Consider the following 24,174-nt stretch of genomic DNA (forward strand, 5'->3'; position numbering starts at 1 on the left):
CAGTGTGTAGCATCTACGATATGAGGCTTAATGAGATCCCTCTCCCATCACATTGTTACATGTGGTTGAAGTTGATGGTGAGAAAAGGGAAACTGGGGCAACAAAGCTGAAGGTAGCTGGTGCCCAGATGGCAAACAATGCTCTTGCTTGCTTTCATTCATTCAAATCTGACTCCACTCAGAAGGAGGATGTCAAGAGTAGGGAGAGACTGCGAACAAAAACAAAAGCTAACTCTGAAACTAACACTGCCACTGCCATCTGTCACCAACCTGGAATGAGACCAGGGAAATTTTAGCTTAAAATATCTTGACTCTAGAAAAAATTTTCATGAATGACTTTGAAAGGCACAACACTTTCCAGGATGTGTTTGATTTTTGAAAATGGAACTGCAGAAAATAACAGTATAGACATGTGGTGCTCTCAGACTTATATCCGAATGTTGTTTTGAGGGTGTCACCTGCAATAGCTGACACAGAAGTATTTGGGGAAATTAAAAGCAAATACAGCTTTATTAAAGCTGGCCCTTAAGGCACACACAGCCTCTCAACAGTTTACAAAATGGAAGCATCAGGAGGTAAATAAACAACGTGAGAGTGACACACAGAAAACAATTCAAAATGAGATAAACAGTTTTATGCAAAATATAGTCAATAGGGACTTAGTCTGGAAAGGTTACAAACCGTGAAGAGATGCAAGTTTACATGGAACCTGAATTTTATTTTCACTGGCTTTATATGCATCTTCTGTTGACTGTATTTTAAAAGCAACAGTTAAAAAAAGAAAACAGCAGTAATCATGTGCACTAATCACAGGTCTGCTTTTTCTCAGTTAATCCCACCCCGCCCCCCGCCAAGAAATTGGGAAGGTGTTGTTTTCTTAGTGGACACTATTAGTCACCAAATTAAAAACCGGAAAGAATGGCCTTCGTTTATGGCGTATGAGAATTGTGCAGGCACTTGGTGATGATCTCGTCTTGCCCCTCGGTAAACAGTGGTTGGTGGGCTCGGAGCACTGGCATCATCTAGGAGCCTGTTAGTCTCTGGTCTCACCTGATACTGAACCAGCATTTTTTTTTTTTTTTGAAGCAGAATTTTAAACAAGATTCCTCAGTGATTTGTCTGCACATTCAAGTTGAGAAGCCCTAGATTCATTTGATCTCAGGTACATCCCTGGTTCAATATTTGATGAAATCTTCCCAGGTGAGTCCAATGTGCAGTGCAGTGAACACTGCAAAACTAGTCCAGCTTCATTTTTCAAACGAAGAAACTCTGGCCCACAAAAGCTTATGTATTTACCTAAGATGACCTAACTGTTTAGTATCAAAATCCAAATAATGTCGTCTCTCTTCTTCATAAAAAAATAAAGCAGGGTCGAGCAGACAGAGCGTAGGGAGTGTGGAGATGGGGATAATTATTTTATATAGGGTGGTTGGGAAAGGCCTTCCTGAGGAAGCAGATGCCTGAGCAAAGAGAGGAGCAAACCACGTGGATAGCTGGGAAACTGTATTTCAGGCTGGTGTGTGTGTAGGTGTGTGTGTGTGGTTATTTGGATTGGAGGAACAAGTGTTACCAAATTCCTGACAGATACTGCTCTGTGGGATGCAGAAACAGGCAATCAGAATTACCAGCTGCTCTCAAAATCTGATTCTTAAAATATTCCCTACCTTCTTCATATTCTTTACTCATTATGATGAGTATCTGAAGCCTTTGTTTAAAAAATGAGAACTATTAAATCTAGAAGTGTTTACAAGAACTGGAGTTGATAGCACATATTCAAATACTGGAGAACACACAGAACATTACTGAGTAGTATTCAAATAATAGATCTCCTAGCAGGGTTAACTGTACTACCCAGACTCATGGATTGGAAACTGCTAATTTAAGGATTTACTTTGAATCCAAAACTTGTTACTTTTTTGAACACTGCTCATAGAATTTGTATAAAGTATACAATGAATATCAACCTATTTATATTTTATTTGCAAGAATGACTCACTGCCAGCAGCACACAGGGCCAGGAACATATACTTACACAGCACCAACTACAAGCAAGACTGACTGATGAGAGTGTAGCCATGTCTCTCCCAAGTGCTCCTGTCCTGGTTCCTGAAAATGTTGACCTCAGCCTCGAACTCGGCATTTCCTGGGCTGGTTTTCAACTTGACATTGGTGAATTTCTTCAGTAACATCTCTAGGCTGGCTTCTAAGTTTTAATTCTCATAGGAGAATTAGGATACTTTCTCTTATTTTCTTCATTTTGCAACTTTTTTTCTTTTGAGATTTGGAAAGCCACATAAATTCCCCGAGAAATGCTGGGAAGAAATCCCTGCACAGAAACACTAACAATGAGGACAGTGAGGCTGGAACCAGGTTTACCATGGGAAAGCAGTAGGTAGGAGGGGAGGTCAGAGAGCCAACAGAAAGCCTTATCATTTAGAGATGATGTCTGTATGGACCTGAATGGAAACACTGAACTTGCGACGAGTGTTTGGATTCTGGATACATTTTGAATGCTGAGCTGATAGGACGAATTGATTGTAAAGTGTGAGAGGAAGAGGAATTGAGGACAACTCCAAGGTTTTTGGTTTAGGCATGACAGGATGAAATTACCATTTGCTGAGATGGATAGAGTGGGCGGGGGACTCTGGAGAAGTTGTTTTTTCCTGTGTTAAGTTTGAGATGTTTACACATCTAAGTGGATATGTCAAATAGGCAGTTAGGTAAAGTAGTCTGGAGTTCAGGGAAGTCTGGGCTGGTGATCAGATGCAGGATTCAGGAGCATAGGGATGACATTTATAGCCAGGTTTTTAATATCCAGCACTGGCCTAGACCGCAGCTGTGTTCTTCGGCAACTCAACCTATGACTATTTGCTTCGCTGAAAAAAACCACATCTTATCTAGTTAAAACAATGAGGACAAAGGAGCCATGAATGTGAAAATGCTCTGTAAACGGTAAGGTGCTGGGAAGCAGGAGAAATCTGACGGCACTGGAGGTGAGGAAAATCAGTTTGTGGACGTAGGGAAATAATTTTCGTGCACTGAGAATTAGAGAAACTGCGAAATGAAAGAAGGTGTAACAAGCAATTATAACTTTTTGGACTGTAGCCAAATCTGTGCAAAACTAATGTTTTTAAAATTTCTATATCACCCCAAATGTACTAGAGCTTCACATACATGGTCTTTTTGAGCTGCACAAGTCTTGTGAGAAGAGAATTATTATTGTTCCCATTTTACGGAGGAGGAAACTGCTCGGAGAGAATAGCTGACCTGTAAGGCATCACAGCAACCTGAGGGACAGAGATACACAAGCATCCAGACGTCCCCGTTCCGAATACAACCTAAAGACGAACAAATCGCTCCCCACCCCCACGGTCGGCCGCGAAAACGGAGGGACACAGCCGCGCCGTCCAGCTCGCGGGCCTCCAGCAGCAGCCGGCCCCTGTCCCATTTCCGGATGGTACGGCCCTTTCGCCTATCGCGAGACCGGAAGCGTCGCGCATCTGGTTGCCAGAGAAACAGCGGTGCTACAGGCAGGAGGGCTTTGAACTGGCGGCTTCTTCCACCACCAGAGAGGCTGAGGTGGCGGGAGAGATCCCTCTTCCCTGTGGGGAAGTGGCTGGCGCGGTGAGTGTCGGCGGCGCGCTTCTGCGGCAGTCTACGCTCTGACTGCCGGGGGCCAGTTCCTCGAGGAGGCCCGGCGGGAAGGTGAGAGGCCGCGCAGACGAGGGCGGAGCTAGGTCGCGGGGCGGTGCGCCGAGGAGTGGGCGGGGTGGAGTTGCATCGGGCCGCTCGGCTCGTAGATGGACTGTCAGTGAGAGCGGACAGGGCCAATGAGAGGGCAGGGGCGGGGCCCCAAGGGCTTCTGCCTCCGTGGAGGCTGTTTCTCCAGGAATCACCTAACATTAGGGCCTGTAACTAAGGCTCCCACTTTCCCAAGATCTAGATCCTCCCACCAAGATCTATAACTGATCACCAGCCATTTAAACTAGACCGTAAACGGCAAAGGATGCAAATAGGCATTTCACAGGAAAAATAAAAAGATGCATACAGCAAACAATTGATTAGAGACTCAGCTTTTCTCGTGAAGAAATGTAAACCAAATTCACAGATACCTTTTACACCTATCAGACTGGAGAAGATGAAACAGCTTTGACATAACCAAATGGACCCCAGTCCACTGTTGGGGAAGTAGTGTAATTTGGTGCAGCCTTTTTGGAGTACAATTTGGCGAACTACCAAAATTTGAAACGTAAGTGTTCTTTGACTCAGCAATTCTAATTTATTTTATGGATGTATGACCATAGCTAAAGAAATACTGGCACAAAGATATTAACTTAAAATTGAGGTATAACTTATGGTAAGCCTCACCCATTTAATCTAAAGTTCTATGAGGTTTGACAAACGCATACAGTTATGTAATTACCAGCCACCACAATCAGAATATGGAAGTTTCGTCATGAACCCCAAATTCCCTAGTGCTCTTTGTAGTTAACCCCTCCCCTAACCCTATCGCTGGCAACCACTTAGTTTTTTGTTCCTGTAATTTCGCCCATTCCAGAATGTCATGTTGATGGAAGCAAACACCCTGTGGCCTTTTTAATCAGGTTTCTTTCAGCTTAGCATCATGTAGTTGCTATTCATTCATGTTCTGTGTATCTGTTGTTTGTTCCTTTATGTTACTGAGTAATAGTGAGAGATGAAGCTGGCTGGGCTTCTGGGTTGAGTGGGGACTTGGAGAACTTTTCTGTCTAGCTAAAGGATTGTAAACACACCAATCAGTGCTCTGTGTCTAGCTAAAGGATTGTAAATGCACCAATCAGCACTCTGTAAAAATGCACCAATCAGCATGCTATGTCTAGCTAAAGGTTTGTAAATGCACCAATCAGCACTCTGTAAAAACGGACCAATCAGCTCTCTGTAAAATGAACTAATCAGCGCTCTGTAAAATGGACCAATCAGCTCTCTGTAAAATGGACCAATCAGCAGGATATGGGTGGGGCCAAATAAGGGAATAAAAACTGGCCAGGGGAGCCAGCAGCGGCAACATGGTGGGGCCTCCTTTTACTGTGGAAGATTTGTTCTTTCACTCTTTGCAGTAAATCTAGTGGCTGCTCACTCTTTGGGTCCATGCTACTTTTATGAGCTGTAACACTCACCACGAAGGTCTGCAGCTTCACTCCTGAAGCCAGTGAGACCACAAACCCACCAGGAGGAAGAAACTGTGGACACATCTGAACAGCTGAAGGAGCAAACTCCGATACACATCTTTAAGAACTGTAACACTCACGGCGAGGGTCCGTGGCTTCATTCTTGAAGTCAGCGAGACCAAGAACCCACTGGAAGGAACCAATTCTGGACACAATAGTCCATTGTATGGTTGTACAGTCATATATTTATCCATTTCCTACGTATATTTATCCATTTCCTACTTGAGGCACATTTGGATGGGTTCTTTCCAGTTGTTTGCTATTATTAATGAAACTGGCATAAATATTCATGTATAGTTTTTTTTGTGTGTGTGTGTGAATATGTTTTCATTTCCTGAGTAAATATGAATGAGATTGTGGAGTCATATGGTTAAGTATATGTTTAACTGTAAGAAACTGCCAAGCAGTTTTGAAAAGTGATGATTTTGCGTTGTCACTGGCAGTATGAGTGTTTCAGTTGCCTCCACTTTGTCAGCTCTTGGTATTGTCAGTTTTCTAAAAAATTAATTTTTGTCATTTAAATAGGTATGTAGTGGTATCTCATTGTGATTTTTATTTCATTTTTTTGAGGAGCAATAATGATGAACATCTTTTCATGTGCTCTTTTGACATCCATACATCATCTTGGGTGATGTGTGTGTCCAAATCCTTTGTTTTCTTGTTAGTGAGTCTTGATACTTGCTTATATATTCATGATATGCATCCTTTGTCAGATACGTGTTTTGCAAATATTTGCTCCTAGTCTTTGGGTTTTGTTTTCCTTGTCTTAACATCTTTTGAAGAGTACAAGTTTTACATTTTGATGCCTTCCAATTTATCAGTATTTTCTTTTATGAATCATGCATTTGATGTTGTGTCTAAGAAATTTTTGCCTAACCCACAGTCACATGTATTTTTTAGAAATTTGAAGTTTTGGCCGGGCCTGGTGACTCACCCCTATAATCCCAGCACTTTGAGAGGCTGAGGCAGGCAGATCACTTGAGGTCAGGGGTTCGAGGCCAGCCTGGCCAACATGGTGAAACCCCGTCTTTACTACAAATACAGTAACAACAACAATGACAAAGAGAAAATTTTGTAGTGTTAAGTTTTACTTTAGGTCTGTGATACATCTTGAGCAAATTTTAGAATTGCTTTTAATAGCAAATATTCTATATACCACCTAAGTGAACTGATTAAAAAAGTGCTACATCTTTGGGATATTACGCTGTTGTTTGAAAGCATGACGTATATCTATAAATGGTGATATAGAAAAATATATGAAATAGATTGTTAATTGTGAAAAAGCAAGTTGCAAAGCACCATGCCATTTGTGTGTGTTTGCATTGGGGAGGAGTCGATGGGTGTAAAGGATAGAAGGTTTGCATATGCCTAAAAAAATGAGACTTGCAAGTCTCTATTAACACTCATTTTTGGGGTAAGCCGAATTTTGACTTAAAGCATTTTTTATGTTCACCTGTATTATTTGATTTTTTTCTGCATGGGCAAGTATTCCTTACAGAATACACAAATATATAAAGTAAAAAAATTGACCACACATAAATAATTTTTAGACATAAAAATAATGAAAATAAATTAGTCCCACTCTTTAAAGGCTTGCTACTCATAATAACAGAGGAGGATTTATTTTCTTTTGATTCTTTTATTCATCTCAAAATACCAAATTATAGCAGCCATATGTCTCCACGTTGGCTTTAATTCATCTATGTTGATTGCATTTCTCACAAGCCTGTATGAAAAACTTTAAATTAATCTTGTTTGAAATGAATATTACAAAAAGTTGGCCCTTGTCACAATTTAGGATCTGATCATATATCTAATCTGTCTATTCAATCAAGTATCATGAAGTAAATACGATTCTATTTTGAGGTGTTTTAATGTCATAAGAAAATGCTCATTATGCAGTGGCGAGAAACACGTTAGTCCAATTTTGTTGAAAAACACGTAGAGTAAAAATGGGATAGAGATGTACCAATAGTGTTTAGCTCAGGGTGGTGGGATGTTGGGTGATTTTTAATTTATTTTCAAATACCTTTTAGTACATTCTAGAGATCTTTCTATAATAAATGAATAGTTATAAATACAAGATATAGTTAATAGCAAAACAGAAAATAAGATAAGCAAGGGTACAAGAACATCCACGAACCCACCAATCCAGAGCCCACTACTCTTACTTCCTTGATGTGTCATCGTCTTTCAGGTCCCCTTGTGTAGATTCCTTTAATTAGAGAAATTGGACTTTTTAAAGTGGGATTGTCGACAATTTGTATGTCTGTCTTTCTCTTATTTTTTTGATATGTGCATGTCATTTAAAAATCTTTACCCAGTTTTCTATTAGAATTTTTTTTCTTACTGATTGGTAAGAGCTCTATAAATATGTGAATGTATTAACCTTTTGTATGTCATCTATGTTGCATTTATTTTCCCCAGTTTCTCAGGTTCCTTTTAATTTCACTTAAGAGTTCTTTTTCATGTTTGAGACTCAAGAGCATTAATTATTATGTAGCCACATCTGTTAGTCTTTTCCTTTTTGATTTATGCTCTTAGTATCATGTTTACTAAATCATTAATTCCATGATTATGAAATTTATCTTTATGTTTATGTTTATAAATTTATGTTCCTTCCAGTCTGTTGGAGATTTCATATTTTTTATTACTTATAAAATTAGTTTTTACTTTCATTAAAGTATTATATTTAACTATTGTTTGGCTTTATCAATTTCTGGACAGTCTCTTTGATTTCCTATGATAACAGATTACATTTCTGTTACTACGCGCTTCCTTTTGTGTACTCCTTCTTGCATACGCTCAGTATAATTAAGGCATAATATTTGGTTAAGTCAACATTCAATGCTTACATAATTATAACTATTTACATATTGTTTGATTGCTTTTTTTTCATGTACAGTGCTTTTTCTTGTGGAATTTCTATGTGGCAGTTACAATTTCTTTCCAAATGCTTAAATACATCTATAAGATCCAATTTTAATACGCTTTATCCATGCCTTTTTCTAGATGGCCAAATTCATAAGATAGTCTGTTATTGCATCCCCACCTACCTCAGGAACTGCATTTTATTTAATTTATTATTTTCAGGAGGGAACCTAATAGAACAGACCTATTTCTAAAGCAGAATGAAAGATTTGTGGAGACCTTTAGCTGATCCAGGTCATTGTTGGTTCCTTGTGCCTCTGCCCTTATTGACACGTATTATGCGGCTCTGCGCATGCTTGCATCTCATTGCTCCCTCTGCAAGCTGCAGTAAGTCTCCCTTGACAGGCTGCTAAGGGCGTTTACAAGACATTTGGCCTTTTGGTGACTTATGCTTTTTGGTTGTGATGTGAGGGGCCAGGGTGATTCATCATCCCACAATAATAATGTCAGTGTTTTCCTGAGTGAGCCCAAACCCTTTTGCAGAGTTTGAATAATGTTGAGATCAATGCCTTTTTCATTTGCTGAGATGGGAAGAGCTGACCTCCTGGTCTCTTAAGCATAAGCTTTGGCACATTGAATGGTTGGAAGCCAAGCCATAACATTGCTCTGTGTACCTAGGTGAAGCTTCAGGTCATTTATATTTGTGCTTTCTTCTGTGTCCACAGCTTCTCTGGACCCTGCCTCTGCTGTTCAACAAGCAAAAGAAAGATGAGTCATTTCATAGGATAAGAAAAGGACATTGTTGGGTAGAAGCAACTGCCTTTTTCATTCTGTTATGCTTGAATGTATAATTGGTAGGAATTTAGGAAAGGATTTGTTGGAAGGCACCCATTCACATGCAAAGCCGAGTATGAGAGGGCAAAAGCTGGAATTATCTCTCTTTTCCCATTTGACTCAGCATGCGTGTTGCCCCAGTGTCACAGGACAGAGCTGGAATGGTCTTGGTAGGCCACAAGGTTTGGAAGGATCAATGTGCAGCATCGCTCACTGTGTCTCTAGCTTATGCCACCCCGCCTAGTATTTCCTGCTTCCAGAAATAGCACTAGATATAGAACAGCCAGGGTGGTGAGAGGCCTGTGGATAATATCACATGAAAAATAGTTAAATAGATTGGTAATGTATAGCCAGATAATGAAAATCTGTCCTCTAATGAAGGAAGTAGGTTTTGTTCTCTTGCTTCAGAGGGTAGAAATAGAATTACGGGTTTTAGAAGGGGAGGGTTGATAAACTGAGAGCAGTGCTTAGGTACTCCATGAAAATGCAGCACCACAGGGGAGAGAAGAAATCAGAGCTGAGAGGGAAGAAGGCTGAGCTAGAGTGGGCAAGGCTACAAAAAAGAAGGCAAAACTGAAAGAAAGTAGCAAGGGGACTTTGGGAGGCCGAGGCGGGCAGATCACATGAGGTCAGGAGTTTGACGCCAACATGGCGAAACCCCATCTCTACTTAAAACACACACACACACACACACACACACACACACAAATTAGCCGGGTGTGGTAGGCTCCTATAATCCCAGCTACTTGGGAGGCTGAGGTAGGGAGAATTGCTTGAACCTGGGAGGCAGAGGTTGTGGGGAGCCAAGATCGCGCCACTGCACTCCAGCCTGGGTGACAGAGTGAGACTCATTTTCAAAAAATAAAGTAGCAGGAGGGACTTAGCAATCATTAAAATGAAGTGGATCTTGCTTGAGAGACAGGGGTGCCCCTGAATGTTCCCTTGGGGAAGACCAGGGACACAGGAAATGTTTTTTCCTGGAGGCCCAGGAAGCAACTGAGATGGCATTCACTTCTGCATTCTCTTTTAGCCATATTCAGTATCTAACATCCTGGGCAGCATATTTTATGTATACTGTGGCATAAGATTTAACAATCCATGTACACAAGATGTCTTTCAGTGAAGCTGGGGAACCTTTCAGTGTGACTTCAGTAGCAACATAATCTTTAAACAAAGCCTCTGAGTAATTGGATATTAACACTAATGAAAGATTTAAATATCCAAGTCGCTTGGTATTAAATATTTTGTTTGTTGTCCCAGGATTTCAATGGATATTATAAAGGGAAACCTAGATGGAATTTCAAAGCCAGCTTCACATTCAAGAATACGCCCTGGGAGCAGAAGTTCAAATGCTTCTTTGGAGGTGCTCTCAACAGAACCAGGATCCTTCAAGGTAATTTACTGTTTAGAAAAGATTTAAACTCCTTCCCCTAACTTCTCAGCAGTTGGTGAAACTAAGGTGGTTGTTAACATCCCATTTAAAATTTTCTCCTTAGACAGTGTGTGTGTTCAGGGAGCACTTGCAGATTTCTTGGGTTTAATCTAGATTAATATGAGAAAAACTCTACTCCATTCCTTCCCTCTCTCTCTCCTCCCTCTGCTCCTCCCCTCCCTCCCGCTTTCCTTTTTTTCCTTCCTTTTTATGGAGTGTGGTTTATTTCTCCACATTAGACTTTGTTAAAACTTGTGCGTTGACTCTTTTTTCTTTATAAGGAAGTTTTGTATTCCAACATCTAATATGCCACCATTGACTTTTACTAAAAACACTTACTTAAAAAGATTCAGTATTTTAAAAAAATGGTTTAGTAAAGGTCATGTGATGTATATTTGGTAGGTATATTGTATTAGTCCTTTCTCACATTGCTGTAAAATAACTACCTGAGACTGAGTAATTTAGAAAGAAAGGAGGTTTGCATGGTTCCACAGGCTGTACAGGAAGCATGGCTGGGGAGGCCTCAGGAAACTTACAATCATGGCGGAAGGTGAAGGGGAAGCTGGCACATCCTACATGGCTGGAGCAGAGGAGAGAGAGAAAGTGAAGGAGGAGGTGCTACACACTTTCAAACAACCAAATTTCGTGAGAACGCTATCACAATAGCAGCAATGATTCAGTCACCTACCACCAGGCCCCTCCTCCAACACTGGGAATTACAATTCGACATGAGATTTGGGTGGGGACACAGAGTCAAACTCTATTAGATATTATCTGGCTGTGACCTTTTTTTTTTTTTCTTTAGCAGTCCCTTTTTTTTTTCCTTAAAATATCTGGACTTGATTTTTTTATTTAAAGCATTAGTTTTCTCATTTCTTTTAAGGTGTTAGGAAATGAATAATTTGAATATTATAATGAAACAAATTTTTTGCAAGTTAATGAATTCATACTCCTTTTTTAATCTGTAGACTAGCTTCTGCATTATGGAACTCTTAGAGTTTTGTCTGTCATGATGTGGTTCAGGAGTAGCACTCTAAGTATTTCAAGCAGAAAGGGATTGAATATAAGAGTTAAAGCCTGGGCAACATTACGAGACCCTAACTCTACAAAAAATGTAAAAGATAGCGGGACATGGTGGCACATGCCTGTAGTCCCAGCTACTCGGGAGGCTGAGGCAAGAGGATAGCTTGATTTCAGGAGTTCAAGGCTGCAGTGAGCTACCATTGTGCCACTGCACTGCAGCCTGGGTGACAAAGTGAGACTGTGTTCCCCCTCCACCTCCCCCACTGCAAAAAAGAGTTTAGTTCCTCGAAATCAACAGAAGACCTCAAAATCAACAGACGACCAGCAAGAAAGGGAGTTCAGGGAGGGGGCTTCCCCTGGATTATGGGTTCTTAGGTCACGCCACCAGAGCTGTAATCCAGAGATCAGAAAGTTGCTGCTGCTGCTTCCGCCACTGCCCCAAGTCCCTCAGAACCACAAAGCTGGTGACTAGACATGCAGAGATGGCTGCCTTTGATATTTTTCTGCCAGCTTCCTATCAGGAACTTAGGAAGATGCTTCTACCTCACATCTGCTTTCTAAATCTTGTGCAGGTTCATCTAATCAGATTATCCTAACATATGTCCAGAACCCTAGCTATAAGTGACTTTGTACAAAATACAGTTTTGTTTCATCTAGTCCTGCATCACTACTATATGGTGTGTTAACTCTTACAGCTTTGTAATAATTACTGATATCTGATAGTGGCTCTTCCATATTATTTTTTTTCAGGACTGTCTTAACTATCCTTGGCTTTTTGCTCTTCTATATGTATGTTTTTTTTTTTTTTTTGAGTCTCACTATTTTGCCCAGGCTGGAATGCAATGGTGTGATGTAGGCTCACTGCAACCTCTGCCTCCTGGGTTCAAGTGATTTTCCTGTCTCGGTCTCCTGAATAGCCGGGGCTACGGGCACAAACCAATAGACCCACCTAATTTTTCTATTTTTAGTAGATATGGGATTTCACCATGTTGGCCAGGCTAGTCTTGAACTCCTGACCTCAGGCGATCCACATGCCTTGGCCTCCCAAAGTGCTGAGATTATAGGCGTGAGCCACCACACCTGGCCTATATGTACTTTAGATCAGTTTTTTAAGTTCTGAAAAATCTGGTTGGGGTTTTGATTGAAATTGCTTTCACTTTACAGATTAATTTGGGGAGCATTTCTAACTTTGTGATATTAAATCTTCTGATGTATTAATATTGTATCTCAATTGATCTATTAACTTTTAGTTATTAGTTAAAAAATTCACATTCAATAAAATTCACTTTTTGGTGTACAGTTTTGGCAAATAGATTGAGTGATGTAACTACCATTACAATCAAGATATAGTAACAGTTTGTTCCATCATCCCTCAAAACATTTTTTCATTCTTTTCCTTTGTAAATAATCCAATGTCACCCTTAATCCCTTAACATTACTGACCTATTCTCTGTCCCTTTTTTTTTTCCTTTTCTAGAAGGTTGTATAAATGGAATCATACAGTATGTAGCTTTTCACTCTGGCTTTTATCTCCTAGCATACACAATACATTTGATATTCATGCATGTTAATACACATGGCTAATTTCTTTTTTAAAAAATTTTAAGTAGAGACAGGGGTCTCACAAGGTTGTCCAGACTGCAAATTTTAGAATAGCATAGAATTAGTATTCCTGCTTATGTATTTCTGGGTGACAATTTTTTTAAAGTAACAGCTTCATGATATTAATACTTATACATGTTTTAATACACAGATTAATATTACTTCATTCAAGACTTATTAAAAGCAGAATATCAGTGATCATGTAAACTCAGATTTTGTTTCAACCTGCTAAGCTACAGGTTAAACTCTAGAATATTTATTAGCCAATCTGAACTTTGACACTTATATTGAAAGCAAAGTTTTCAAAGTTGTGATTTGTGTTAATCAAGTTCATAGAAAATCAGCAAGGTTCACCTTAGATTGGGGAAGAAAGCTACAAATATATTGTATGCTGACTGCTAATTGTGAATCATTCAGCATCTAGAAAACCTTACATATTGTTTGAGTAATAAATGTTGGTGTGCTGGTTAGTTTTATTGCTCAGATTTGTCTTTTATTAAATTCTTACCGAATTTTTTTTTCACAGCAGAAAATGAGCTTAAAATATTAGTGTTTTAGTGACGTGTTTAGTGATAATATATTTCTCATTCTAAAAATTTTGGCTTGTTGTTGCTTATGAATTTTTTTTAAAGAGCCAATAGTTGTACTTTGTGTAAAAATCCCATGGGTTTCAAGTAGGAATCTAAATATTAGGAAGGGGTTTCATGAGGTATTTGTGTTTCCTACGATTAAGATAAAGGTATGGAGTAGGGGACATGGAGCCATGAAAAATGGAGGTGGGGCTGGGCGTGGTGGCTCACGTCTGTAACCCCAGCACTGTGGGAGGCCGAGGTGGGAGGATTGCTTGAGCCCAGGAGTTTGAGACCAGCCTGGCCAACATGGTGAAACCCCGTCTCTACTAAAAATACAAAAATTAGCCGGGTGTGGTGGTGGATGCCTGTAATCCCAGCTACTTGGGAGGCTGAGGCAGGAGAATTGCTTGAATCCGGGAGGTGGAGGCTGCAGTGAGCTGAGATCACACCACTGTACTCCAGCCTGGGCAACAGAGTGAGACTCCATCTCAAAGAATAAAAATAGATTGGGCACGGTGGCTCACGCCTGTAATCTCAGCACTTTGGGAGGCCAAGGAGGGTGGATTGCTTGAGCCCAGGAGTTTGAGACCAGCCTAGGCAATGTGGTGAAACCCCATTTCTATTAAAAAATACAAAAATTAGTTGGGTGTGGTGGCATGGTCCCAGCTAGTTGGGGAGGCTGAGGTGGGAGGATTGCTTGAGCCCAGGAGGTTGAGGCTGCAGTGAGCCGTGATCACGCCACTGCACTCCAGCCTTGGCAACAGAGTGAGACCCTGTCCAAAAGATACACACACACACACACACATACACACACACATATATAGAGGTGGGATGTGGTGTTAAGAATGAGGAAGAGAGAAAAATCATACATATAGACCACAGGACAGAAGAGCAAGGGGGTTAGGAATAGAGAGGCCAGTGGGCAATGGGATGGGGAAGAAAGTTGGTAGCTAGTGGGGTGGGAAACTATGGGAAAATTTGTGAAATTTGCTTAGTTCTCCAGCTTCACCTTTGTGCCTCATTACCTTCTGCTCTTTCTGAGTTAGGATCATATGAGATGATGGGTATGAAAGGTCTTGGGGTACCCTGAAGTGTGCTATCCATCTAGTTCCCTTTTGTGTATTCTTTATTCCCCCATGTGAAACCCAGCCTCAGAGGAAGGTCTGCTAAGTTCATTTATACCAATATAAATGATGGACAGAACTTGTGCAGCTTCTCCCAGAAATGTTACCATTTTCACAGGACAGAAGGCCCTAAGGATTAACTGGATATTGTGGAATTCCAGGATTTTTCTACCATTGGCAGAAATATGTTTTTGATTAGGGAACCCTGTTTAACCACCTCCCAGATTACATAAAGTAAACACTATTTTGCTTATTTATAAATGGGGCCTTCACTGGTTTCATTTTCGGCTAGGTCTGTTTTCTTCTCTGCTAATTCACGGTAGTGAAACTTACATCATAGGGTCATTGTGAGGAGTGAATGAGGCAGGCTATGGCTGATAGTAATTCTTCAATAAATGATGGCTGTGATTATTACCAGCGAGTCAGCTCAGTTCTGCTGCGTTTATGTCCTGGCTCAGGCAGGGACATCCCCGTGCAGGCCTGCATTCCTGGCAGTTTCATTCTCAGCACTGCCCGTCTTCCAACCTGGGGATTCACGAGGGGACTGCAGATTGTGGTGGATGGTTGAGCATGTGGTGCAGAGAGAACACAAAACCTACCGAGGGCTTAGAGCGGATGGGCTGGAGGAGACAGTCTGTTGGGAGGGGAAAGGTACTCCTGTGAGAAGGGGCTGACTCTCTCGGAGGCCTTGTCTCTCTCCCTGGGGCTGTGTTAACTTCTGAAGTGATTTTCATCACAGTTTACAAACCCGAGTCTCTGATCCCTGCTTTTCCCTCACGCGGCCATGGAGGTCCTTTTCTGTTCTCTCTTAGGAAAACTCAACTGTGTCAAGTGGTGTTTTCAAAATGAACTTTGCTAAAATGTAAAGGGAAACTAAAATGAAATAGAAAAACTATGAATATCATAGAAATAAATAAATGACCAAAGCACAGGGTTCTGATTAGGAGACTCTCCCTAGAAAGCACATCTCAACTCAGACTAGCCACTTTTCAACCATTCTGTAGCCACATGTGGCAAGTGGCTGTCATATTAGACCTTTAACTGCCCATTCCAGTGTAAACTCAAGGAGCAGGCCCGTTGTGCCTTATCTCAGAGCCTGGCAGATAGCAGTTCCCTTCAGGACTGATGTAGACTCTTCTCCATTATTGCTAGGGATTGCTGGAGAATGGTGCAAATGTTATTATATGGAATTGTGTAGTTAAATTACGTTTAATTAGAGTGTTATATTTCTAGAATACTTTAATGCTAGTGTATTGCATTTATGTACATTCTCCATCTGCTTCCATTAGTGTCAAAACATTCTAGAAATGTAAAGTTTAAAAAAATACAGTATTTTTGGAAACTGTGTTTTTTTGGAAATTATTTTTAGGTTGATACTGCAAGCAACTTGAACTCTGGTAAAGAGGACCACTCCGAAAGCAGTAATGCAGAGAACAGAAGAACTAGTAATGATGATAAGCGCGAAAGCTGCTCTGAGAAAATAAAATTGGCTGAAGAGGGATCAGATGAAGATCTGGATTTGGTTCAACATCAGATAATCCCTGAGTGTTCAGGTAGAATAATCACTAGGTGATTGGCTAATGATAATTACAAATGTTAATGATAATTACAAATGTTATATTGAAGGTGTTAGTATTACCTGTGTTTTTATCAACTAAGTAGAAATAATAAACCAAAAAAGACATACACTATTTGTGACAAACAAGCAATCACCACTTTTTATTTATAAGAATACTAAGAGCCCTTAAATATACTTATATTAGAAATATAACAAAATATGTCATTTAATAAAATAGTTGTTGTGGTCATTGTACATTAATCAAGTAGGGAGTATTTCTGCATTTTGTGATGCAATTTATTGATTTTTTGATGACTAAAATTGTACAATAAAATATATGCTATAATTTGTAGGGATAGTCCCACCCAATAACATTTGGATTTTTAAAAAAATGACATTTTTAATGGTGGTAAATTAATTCTAGTCAGATTGAATTAGAATAGTGTTTCTCAAAAAGTGGTCTGCAGAGCCCTGGGGATATGGTGGGAGATGGTGTCCCTGATACCCTTGCAGGGGCTCTGCAAGGTGAAAGCTGTTTTCATAGTAATACTGAGATACTGTTTGCCTTTGTGCTCACCATACTGACATTTGCACTGATGGTGTAAAAGGAATGGTTAGCAAAATTGCTGGTGCTTTATCATGAATCCGGACAATGGCACCAAAATGTACTAGTAGTCATTGTATTCTTTGCAACCAGGCACTGACAGGAAAAAGAAATAGCCAGTGTCACCGGCTATGAATCAGTAAAAACTATCAATTTTATGAAATTTTGACCCTTAAATATGCATCTTCTTAACATCCTGTGGGGCAAAATGGGAAGTATACATAAAGCAGTTATGCCGAAGTTTGAAGGTTGTGTTGAAGAAAGTACTTTTGTGATGGTTGGAGTTGAGAGCTGAAGTGGCCACTTGTGTAATGGAACACCATTTTTACTTGAAAGAATGACTGACAGTTATCATTCACATGGGTATTTGATAGACTTCTTTTTAAGAAAATAAACATGGTACTTCGAGGATAACTACTGACAGTATTTGTTGCCAATGGTAAAATTTGAGCTTTCGAGTGAAAATTACAGTTTTGGAAAACTGCATGTGTCACTGTGAGGTTGATAGCTTTCCAATACTTAGACTTTTCTTATAAAAATTGGTGGCAATATTAACTGATGCCTTTGTGTAATGAAATGTGTTAACAGGTTGAAGGTCTGCATAATTTAGTTAACCACTGTTTTCCGAATGATCAATGTAGGGTAAAAGATCCATTCAACATGAAATATAGATCCATGGATTTTAATGGAACAAATACGTAAAGCTCACTACTTTGATTACAGATTTCACTTAACAGTTAACCTGTAAGAAACCACCCCTGTTAAGTATTGGTGTAGTTTAAAGAAGACTATCCAATTATCTGAATAGGCTATTAAGTTTCTCCTTCCTTTTTTAACCGTATATCTGTGTGAGGCCAAATTTTCTGCATATACTTTAGCCAAAACAACAGATTACAATAGGATGACTGTCTTCCTATGAGAATATGAGAATCCAGCTGTCTTCCTTTCATCCAGATATTACAAATTTGACCAGTACCACTCTTCTCACTAATTTTTTTGAGAATATAGTTATTTGTCATAAAATGTGATACTTACGTTAACATAATTAGTAATAGCATGTTTTTTTATTTTTGAAAGTGAATTAATAAGTAAATATTTACAATACTTTTCAGTGTTGATTTCTAATATGTTCATTATCAATAGCTATAACCCACATAAGAAAAATTACTATGGGTTCTCAATAATTTTTTTTTTTTTTTAGACGAAGTCTCACTCTTTCGCCTAGGCTGGAGTGCAGTGGTGCGATCTCGGCTCACTGCAAGCTCTGCCTCCTGGGTTCATGCCATTCTCCTGCCTCAGTCTCCCGAGTAGCTGGGACTACAGGTGCCCGCCACCATGCCTGGCTAATTTTTTTGTATTTTTAGTAGAGACGGGGTTTCACTGTGTTAGCCAGGATGGTCTGATCTCCTGACCTCGTGATCCGCCCGCCTTGGCCTCCCAAAGTGCTGGGATTACAGACGTGAGCCACTGTGCCCGGCTGGGTTCTCGATAATGTTTAAGGCTGTAAAGGGGAGCTGAGAAAAGTTTGAGAGCTGTGATTTAGAGTATGTTTGGGATGAGATCAGCTCTCACTGTTAGGTCAGGTGACTCAGGATTATGGTTTTCAGGAAACAAAGTGAAATGGGAGAGTTCCCTTATCCCTCTTGCAGGATGTGTGACAGGGGTGCGGGCTCACTTCTTCAGTGCCTCACTGCTCAAACGCCTAGAGGGGGCAGGCAGATGGGCAGGTGCAGAGGCCTTGGGGAGTGCTTTTGGGCTCTGACCCCACAGCAGCATCTAAGGGTGAATGTTTACAACTCCCAAAGCCCAAGTGGGAATGTTACAGTGTGCTTTTTCAGCTTTGCCGTCTGCCGGCGGCTTGTGTTAATCAGCTCTATTAGACCCTCTGCCTTATCACAAGGGCAGAGGGCTTTCTGTATCCTGGGTTCTTGCTCTGGTATACCGGAAAAATCGAATCACATGTTGGCTTGGAGGATGAGTGCAAGGTTTTATTGAGTGGTAGAGGTAGCTGTCAGTGAGATGGATGGGGAGCTGGAAGGAGGATGGAGTGGGAAGGTGGTCTTCCCCTGGAGTCGGGCTGCCCGGTGGTTGAACTCTCCTCCAGCTGCCTCTGGCTGAACTCCCCTTGGCATCTGCATCGTTCCGCAGTCACTGGTTTGCTGGTGTCTGCTGGTGTGTTTCTCTGTTCCTCAGCCACTTGTGTCGTGTGTGCTAAAGGTCTCTGGTTTATAGGGGCACAGAATGGGGGCATGGTGGGCCAGAGTGGTCTTGGAAAATGCAGTATTTGGGTGTGAAAATAGGAGTGCCTGTTCTCATTGAGGTTCGTGGGTACAGGCCCAAGGGTAGAGCCCTTACCAGGGACCCTACCTTTTTCTACCCAGCATTTCCCTGTCCCCTTCCCATATCTAAGATATTATAATCGAGGTTAGCTGTTGACACAGTTTACATTGGATTTGTTTATATGGTTTTAGTACTGAATGGGTTACTTCAAAATGCCTGCTATATAGACTACCTATGTTGACAGAGCCTGAGAATGCTAGGATTGGCAGTTGGGAATGAGAACTAGAAGGTGTTGCTTTTGAAGTATGTAAGCAATAAGATTCCAGGAACCTCCTTCTTAATAGTATCAGTATTCTTTTTGGATAAGTTGCTTTCCTCTTTCTTTTTTTCCTTCAGAAGGAAATTAGGAAGTTGAGAGCAGTAGCTCATACCTGTAATCCCAGCATTTGGGAGGCCCAGGCAGGAGTATCACTTAAGCCCAGGAGTTTAAAACCAGCCTGGGCAACATAGTGAGACCCCCATCTCTACAAATTTTTTTTTTTTTTTAAATTAGCCAAGTATGTTGGCATGCGCCTGTAGTCCTGGCTCTGGCTATTCAGAAGCTGATGTGGGAGGACTGCTTGAGCCCAGGAGTTCGAGGTTGCAGTGAGCTATGATCATGCCACCACACTTCAGCCTGAGTGACAGAATGAGATCCTGTCTCTCAAAAAAAAAAAAAAAGAAAAAGAAAAGAAGAAGTGATGTTCATTATAGGGAAACATATCACTGAACTCTTTGGGTTTTCAAAAGTTGATAAATTTGGCCTTACTTAGCACAATATGCCATTTCTAATGATCTGTCCTGGGGTGGCTGAGACTTACTATTTGAGCATTCATGCTCATTCATTGCTGGATTATCAGCTGTCATCAGATTTAAACAGAGAGACTATCATCTGTGGCTAAGAGGCTAAGAGCTTTGGCTCTACAGTCAGACAGAGTTGGGTGGAATCTGACTGGCATTTACCTGTTATATGACCTTGGACATACGTGTAACTCAGTTACAAAATAGCTTCAGTTTACTAATTTGTAAAATGAGAACAGTGATTATACCACCTCAGAGGGTTAATATGAGCATTAAGTGATATAATGCTTAAAAATAAAGCACTTAAAACTGTGCCTATCAGGTAACTCTATAAATGTTAGTTATTATTATCATTAATCATAAGTTAATGACAGAAGTTCTAAAGTGTCCTTAATTTCAAATAAGTTGCTATCAATTATCTACAATTCAAGAACCTTTTTAGGTACTTCAAGAAATTAGAATGAAGGAAGCAGCATAGAAAAAAGATACAAGCTACATGGAGTTCTTGTTTGAGTTTTTCTTCTATGTGTTGCAACCACTTTGTGTCACTGAAGACATACGGCTTTTTACTGTAGCCATTTGTGTACACGCCTTCTCTTTCAGTTAGACTGAAGCAGCTTTAGGACAGGATTCTTGTCTTACTCTTTATTTCCTGTTTCTTAGTCGTGAACATAGAAAGTGTAACAGAATGAAGGAGAAAGAATTTGGGATTTAAAATCATGAGAATCACTTCTGAGTCCAGTGCTATAATTTGTTATCTATTTGAAGGGACCCAGTTATTTCAACTGTAAAATAGAGAAAACTGTCTATTTCATAGGGTTGTTAGATAATTATATAAACAAATACATGTGAAAGCACCTTGTAAATCGAGATACATGGTACCAGTATAGTAGTTATTACTATCAGCCGTAAATATTTGTTGAATGAAAGAACAAATTGTAAGAACAAAACAAAACTTTATAGTTTTACTATACTTCAGACCTATTTTTACTTTCCACACAATATAGATGAACACAAATTAAAAGAATTAGATTCTCAACTTGAAGATGCTGTTCACAAGATGAAAAAACTTGATAAAATACTGGCAAAGAAACAACGCAGAGAAAAAGAAATTAAGAAGCAAGGTCTAGAAATGAGAATAAAGCTGTGGGAAGAAATTAAGGTAAGAATTATCTAACCTTATGCTGACATGTAAGAAACAAATTCTCCTGGCTGGGCATGGTGGCTCACGCCTGTAATCTCAGCACTTAGGGAGGCCGAGGCAGGAGGATCGCTTGAAGCTGGGAGTTTGAGACCAGCCTGAACAACATAAAGAGACCCCATGTGTACAAAAAAATTAAAAAATTAGCCAGGCATGGTAGTGTGTGCTTGTCGCCCTGGCTACTCGGGAGGCTGAGGTGGGAGGATTGCTTGAGCCCAGGAGTTCAAGGCTGTGCAGTGAGCTATGATCATGTCACTACACTCCAGCCTAGCTGACAGAGCGAGGCAGTCAAAAAATATATATATATTTATACACACACACATATATATATAAAATATATATTTTATGTACATATATAATATATTATATAGATATATATAGAAAAAAAGAATTTCCTCTATAAGTTGAGTAAGAAAATCATGGACCATGGTGTTACTGTGGCCTGCCTTTATTGTTTTATTTTGTGGAGGTGGTGGCAGCGATATGTATATGTGTGTATATGAAGGGGTCATAGGGGTGATATTTTTCTGGAACCTGAGAAGAAAACTTGGTCTGTAGCATTCAGATTTCAAGCACTGCACTGGCGTGTTCATCTCCCCAGGGACAGGCCCAGGGTACCACGTCTCTTACCAGCAACAGGCTGGTAAAGTGCTGGGCCCCTCCATCTCTGGAATAGGAAGAGGTGTAATAGCTGCTTTCATCAAGTACATATGTCTGCTTTCTCTTCAGCAGCCTTATAGTTTGGAGATAAATAGACACAGTTTAACCCTCTGGTTAGCTTCATTATTTGGGTAAACTTTTGTGACAAACAAGTTTTGGGGAGTTGACTGTTTCCTGTGCTGGTCAAGATCTTTGGGAAGCTGTAAAGTGCTTGAGGTCTAGGACCACACTTCATTTGCTTCTATCTCAACAAATTCCTGGTGCTCCATAACTTTCCTTGGCCTTCTTGGACCTCTTATTCTCTATAATGTTGAGGGCTTGAAGTTGACTAGATGTTGGCATTGACTTGGTGTATAGCCACTGACTCATACTTGAATTTTGACCCTCAAAGCAAAGCGCCTTTAAGGTAAGGAACCGTGTGTAATAAGAGATTGGTTGTTTTTGAAAAGCCCTCCTTGAACAGTTGACTGACTTCTGGGAAAGTTTCCTAGACAATAATATGAATTAAAAATGTAGTAATTAAAAATACATTTTTATGAGGTTCCCAGGAAGTCCATTGGGATTGAAAGAAAGAAACATCCACAATGCAATGCTTTAAACTAGATAAATCGTTTTGGAAATTTTAGCAGAAAAAGTTAGCCTATCACTTTTTCCTATTGAATCTTAAAGCAAGTTTTTATTTCCTTCGAAGCAAGAATTATAAATGGAAACATAATAAAATATAGTAACAGTCTTGAAATGTCTGAAATTTTTTAATTTGATGGTGTATCTTTAGGTTACTCACTAATTATAAAAATATCAAGCAGAAACTTAAGATACTTTAAGCAAGGTAATTATCATATAATGATAGGTGTATACTCTGACTCTATTTGGAAATACCCATTGACAGAATTTTGTGAGAACAGAGAACATTTACAGATTTCCTCAAAAAAAAAAAAAAAAGAAAAAAAGCCTGAGACTTCTCGTTTGTATGTATGTGACTGGGAGCTGTGTTGGAATTTAAAAAATAAATGATTATAGTTGCCTTCTTTTCCAATGTTTAAATTTAAATTTTTCTTTCATTAGTCTGCAAAATATAGTGAAGCTTGGCAAAGTAAAGAGGAGATGGAAAATACAAAAAAATTTTTCTCTCTGACTGCTGCGTCTGAAGAAACTGTTGGTGAGTGGATGGAGATGTCATTCAGCTTTGTTTTTATCTGAGTCATAGAATGTTTGGATTAAAGTAAAATTCCCAATCCAATTTTTCTGTCCTGTTCTTTGTGAGTTTGACTGTTCTTTAGGGAAATAATTGATCACATTAGGTAGGATTATATGAAACTACTCCAAGCTTAGGTATGTTTCGGTATCTTTAAGTGTTTGTGTCTGCTTGACAGTAAGGGGGACAGGGCAGGGACAAACTGGGAAACAGACAGAAGTATGTCATTGCCTTTACTTCCTGTCTCTTGTAGGTGTCTCTAGATCCCACTTTCTGCATACATTTCCCTAACTGCTTATGAGCCTGTGGAACGCCTTTTGTTAAAATCTGTGACTGATTTGTCCTATTTCCTGGTCTCTCTCACAGTCCTATTTATTTGAGATGAACCAATTCTGCACATTTATTTCTGCCTTTCTCGTTTGTTTCTATGTATATTTGTGAATCTTCTTTTTTGAAAACAGAAATATTATGGAGTCATGTAACCTTTAACCCATTTATATGATGGTGAAAATTTTAGGGATTAGAAACATTTTGTATTTTTATATATCCTAGTTGAAACATCAAAAAATACTAGTCTGGCCTATATTAAATTCATCGATCATTTACTTTTTGCATCTTCTGTTTTGTTATAGAAGTAACACATGTGTAATCTACATAAGAAAATATTGGTTAAACAAAAATATTACTATCAGCTAAATTCTCAACTTGTAGAGATAACCACTATTAATATTTTAGTTTACTGTTTGTCTTTTGAGATGTGTTTAATGCAAATATCCATATATATATTTTGAGAAGAAAAATAGGATCAAATTATATATGTATATGGTATTTTGTAACCTTTTCCCAACTAATTTGTATTTCTGGAGCACCTTTAGCTGTCAATAATAGATGTGTGTGGTCGTTTGTTTCCAAATGGCTGCCATTAGTTCCTTCCCTTTATTTGTGTTCATTCTCCTCCTCATTTAGAGATGTAGTCCATTTCTCCCTCCCATTTCAGTCTTGGCTGGCCTGGAACAACTTTGATTGATATATTACAACAAAAATGACAGTATGCCATTTCCAGGCCTTGTCTTTAAGAAGACAGGCAGTTTCTGCTTCTTGTCGAATGCTCACTCAGAGGAAAGCCAGCCACTATGTAAGAGATCAGGCTGCCCAAGGCTGCCATGCTGTGA

The 24,174-nt window shown here is 39.7% G+C and overlaps 1 protein-coding gene across 1 annotated transcript in view; it reads left to right on the top strand.

The window, feature by feature from the left end:
* Positions 1–4,197: 4,197 nt before the first annotated feature.
* FSIP1 (fibrous sheath interacting protein 1) overlaps positions 4,198–24,174 on the top strand; it is a 192,691-nt gene continuing 172,714 nt past the window's right edge. Inside the window, exons 1-5 of the mRNA XM_030931580.1 lie at positions 4,198–4,248; positions 10,172–10,304; positions 16,034–16,217; positions 20,954–21,108; positions 22,873–22,966. Coding sequence (XP_030787440.1) covers positions 10,179–10,304; positions 16,034–16,217; positions 20,954–21,108; positions 22,873–22,966 — 559 coding nt within the window. The 5' untranslated portion in view covers positions 4,198–4,248; positions 10,172–10,178. The remainder of the gene's footprint in view (positions 4,249–10,171; positions 10,305–16,033; positions 16,218–20,953; positions 21,109–22,872; positions 22,967–24,174) is intronic.

This window comes from Rhinopithecus roxellana, chromosome 5 (genome assembly GCF_007565055.1).
Source record: "Rhinopithecus roxellana isolate Shanxi Qingling chromosome 5, ASM756505v1, whole genome shotgun sequence".
Classification (NCBI taxonomy): domain Eukaryota; kingdom Metazoa; phylum Chordata; class Mammalia; order Primates; family Cercopithecidae; genus Rhinopithecus; species Rhinopithecus roxellana.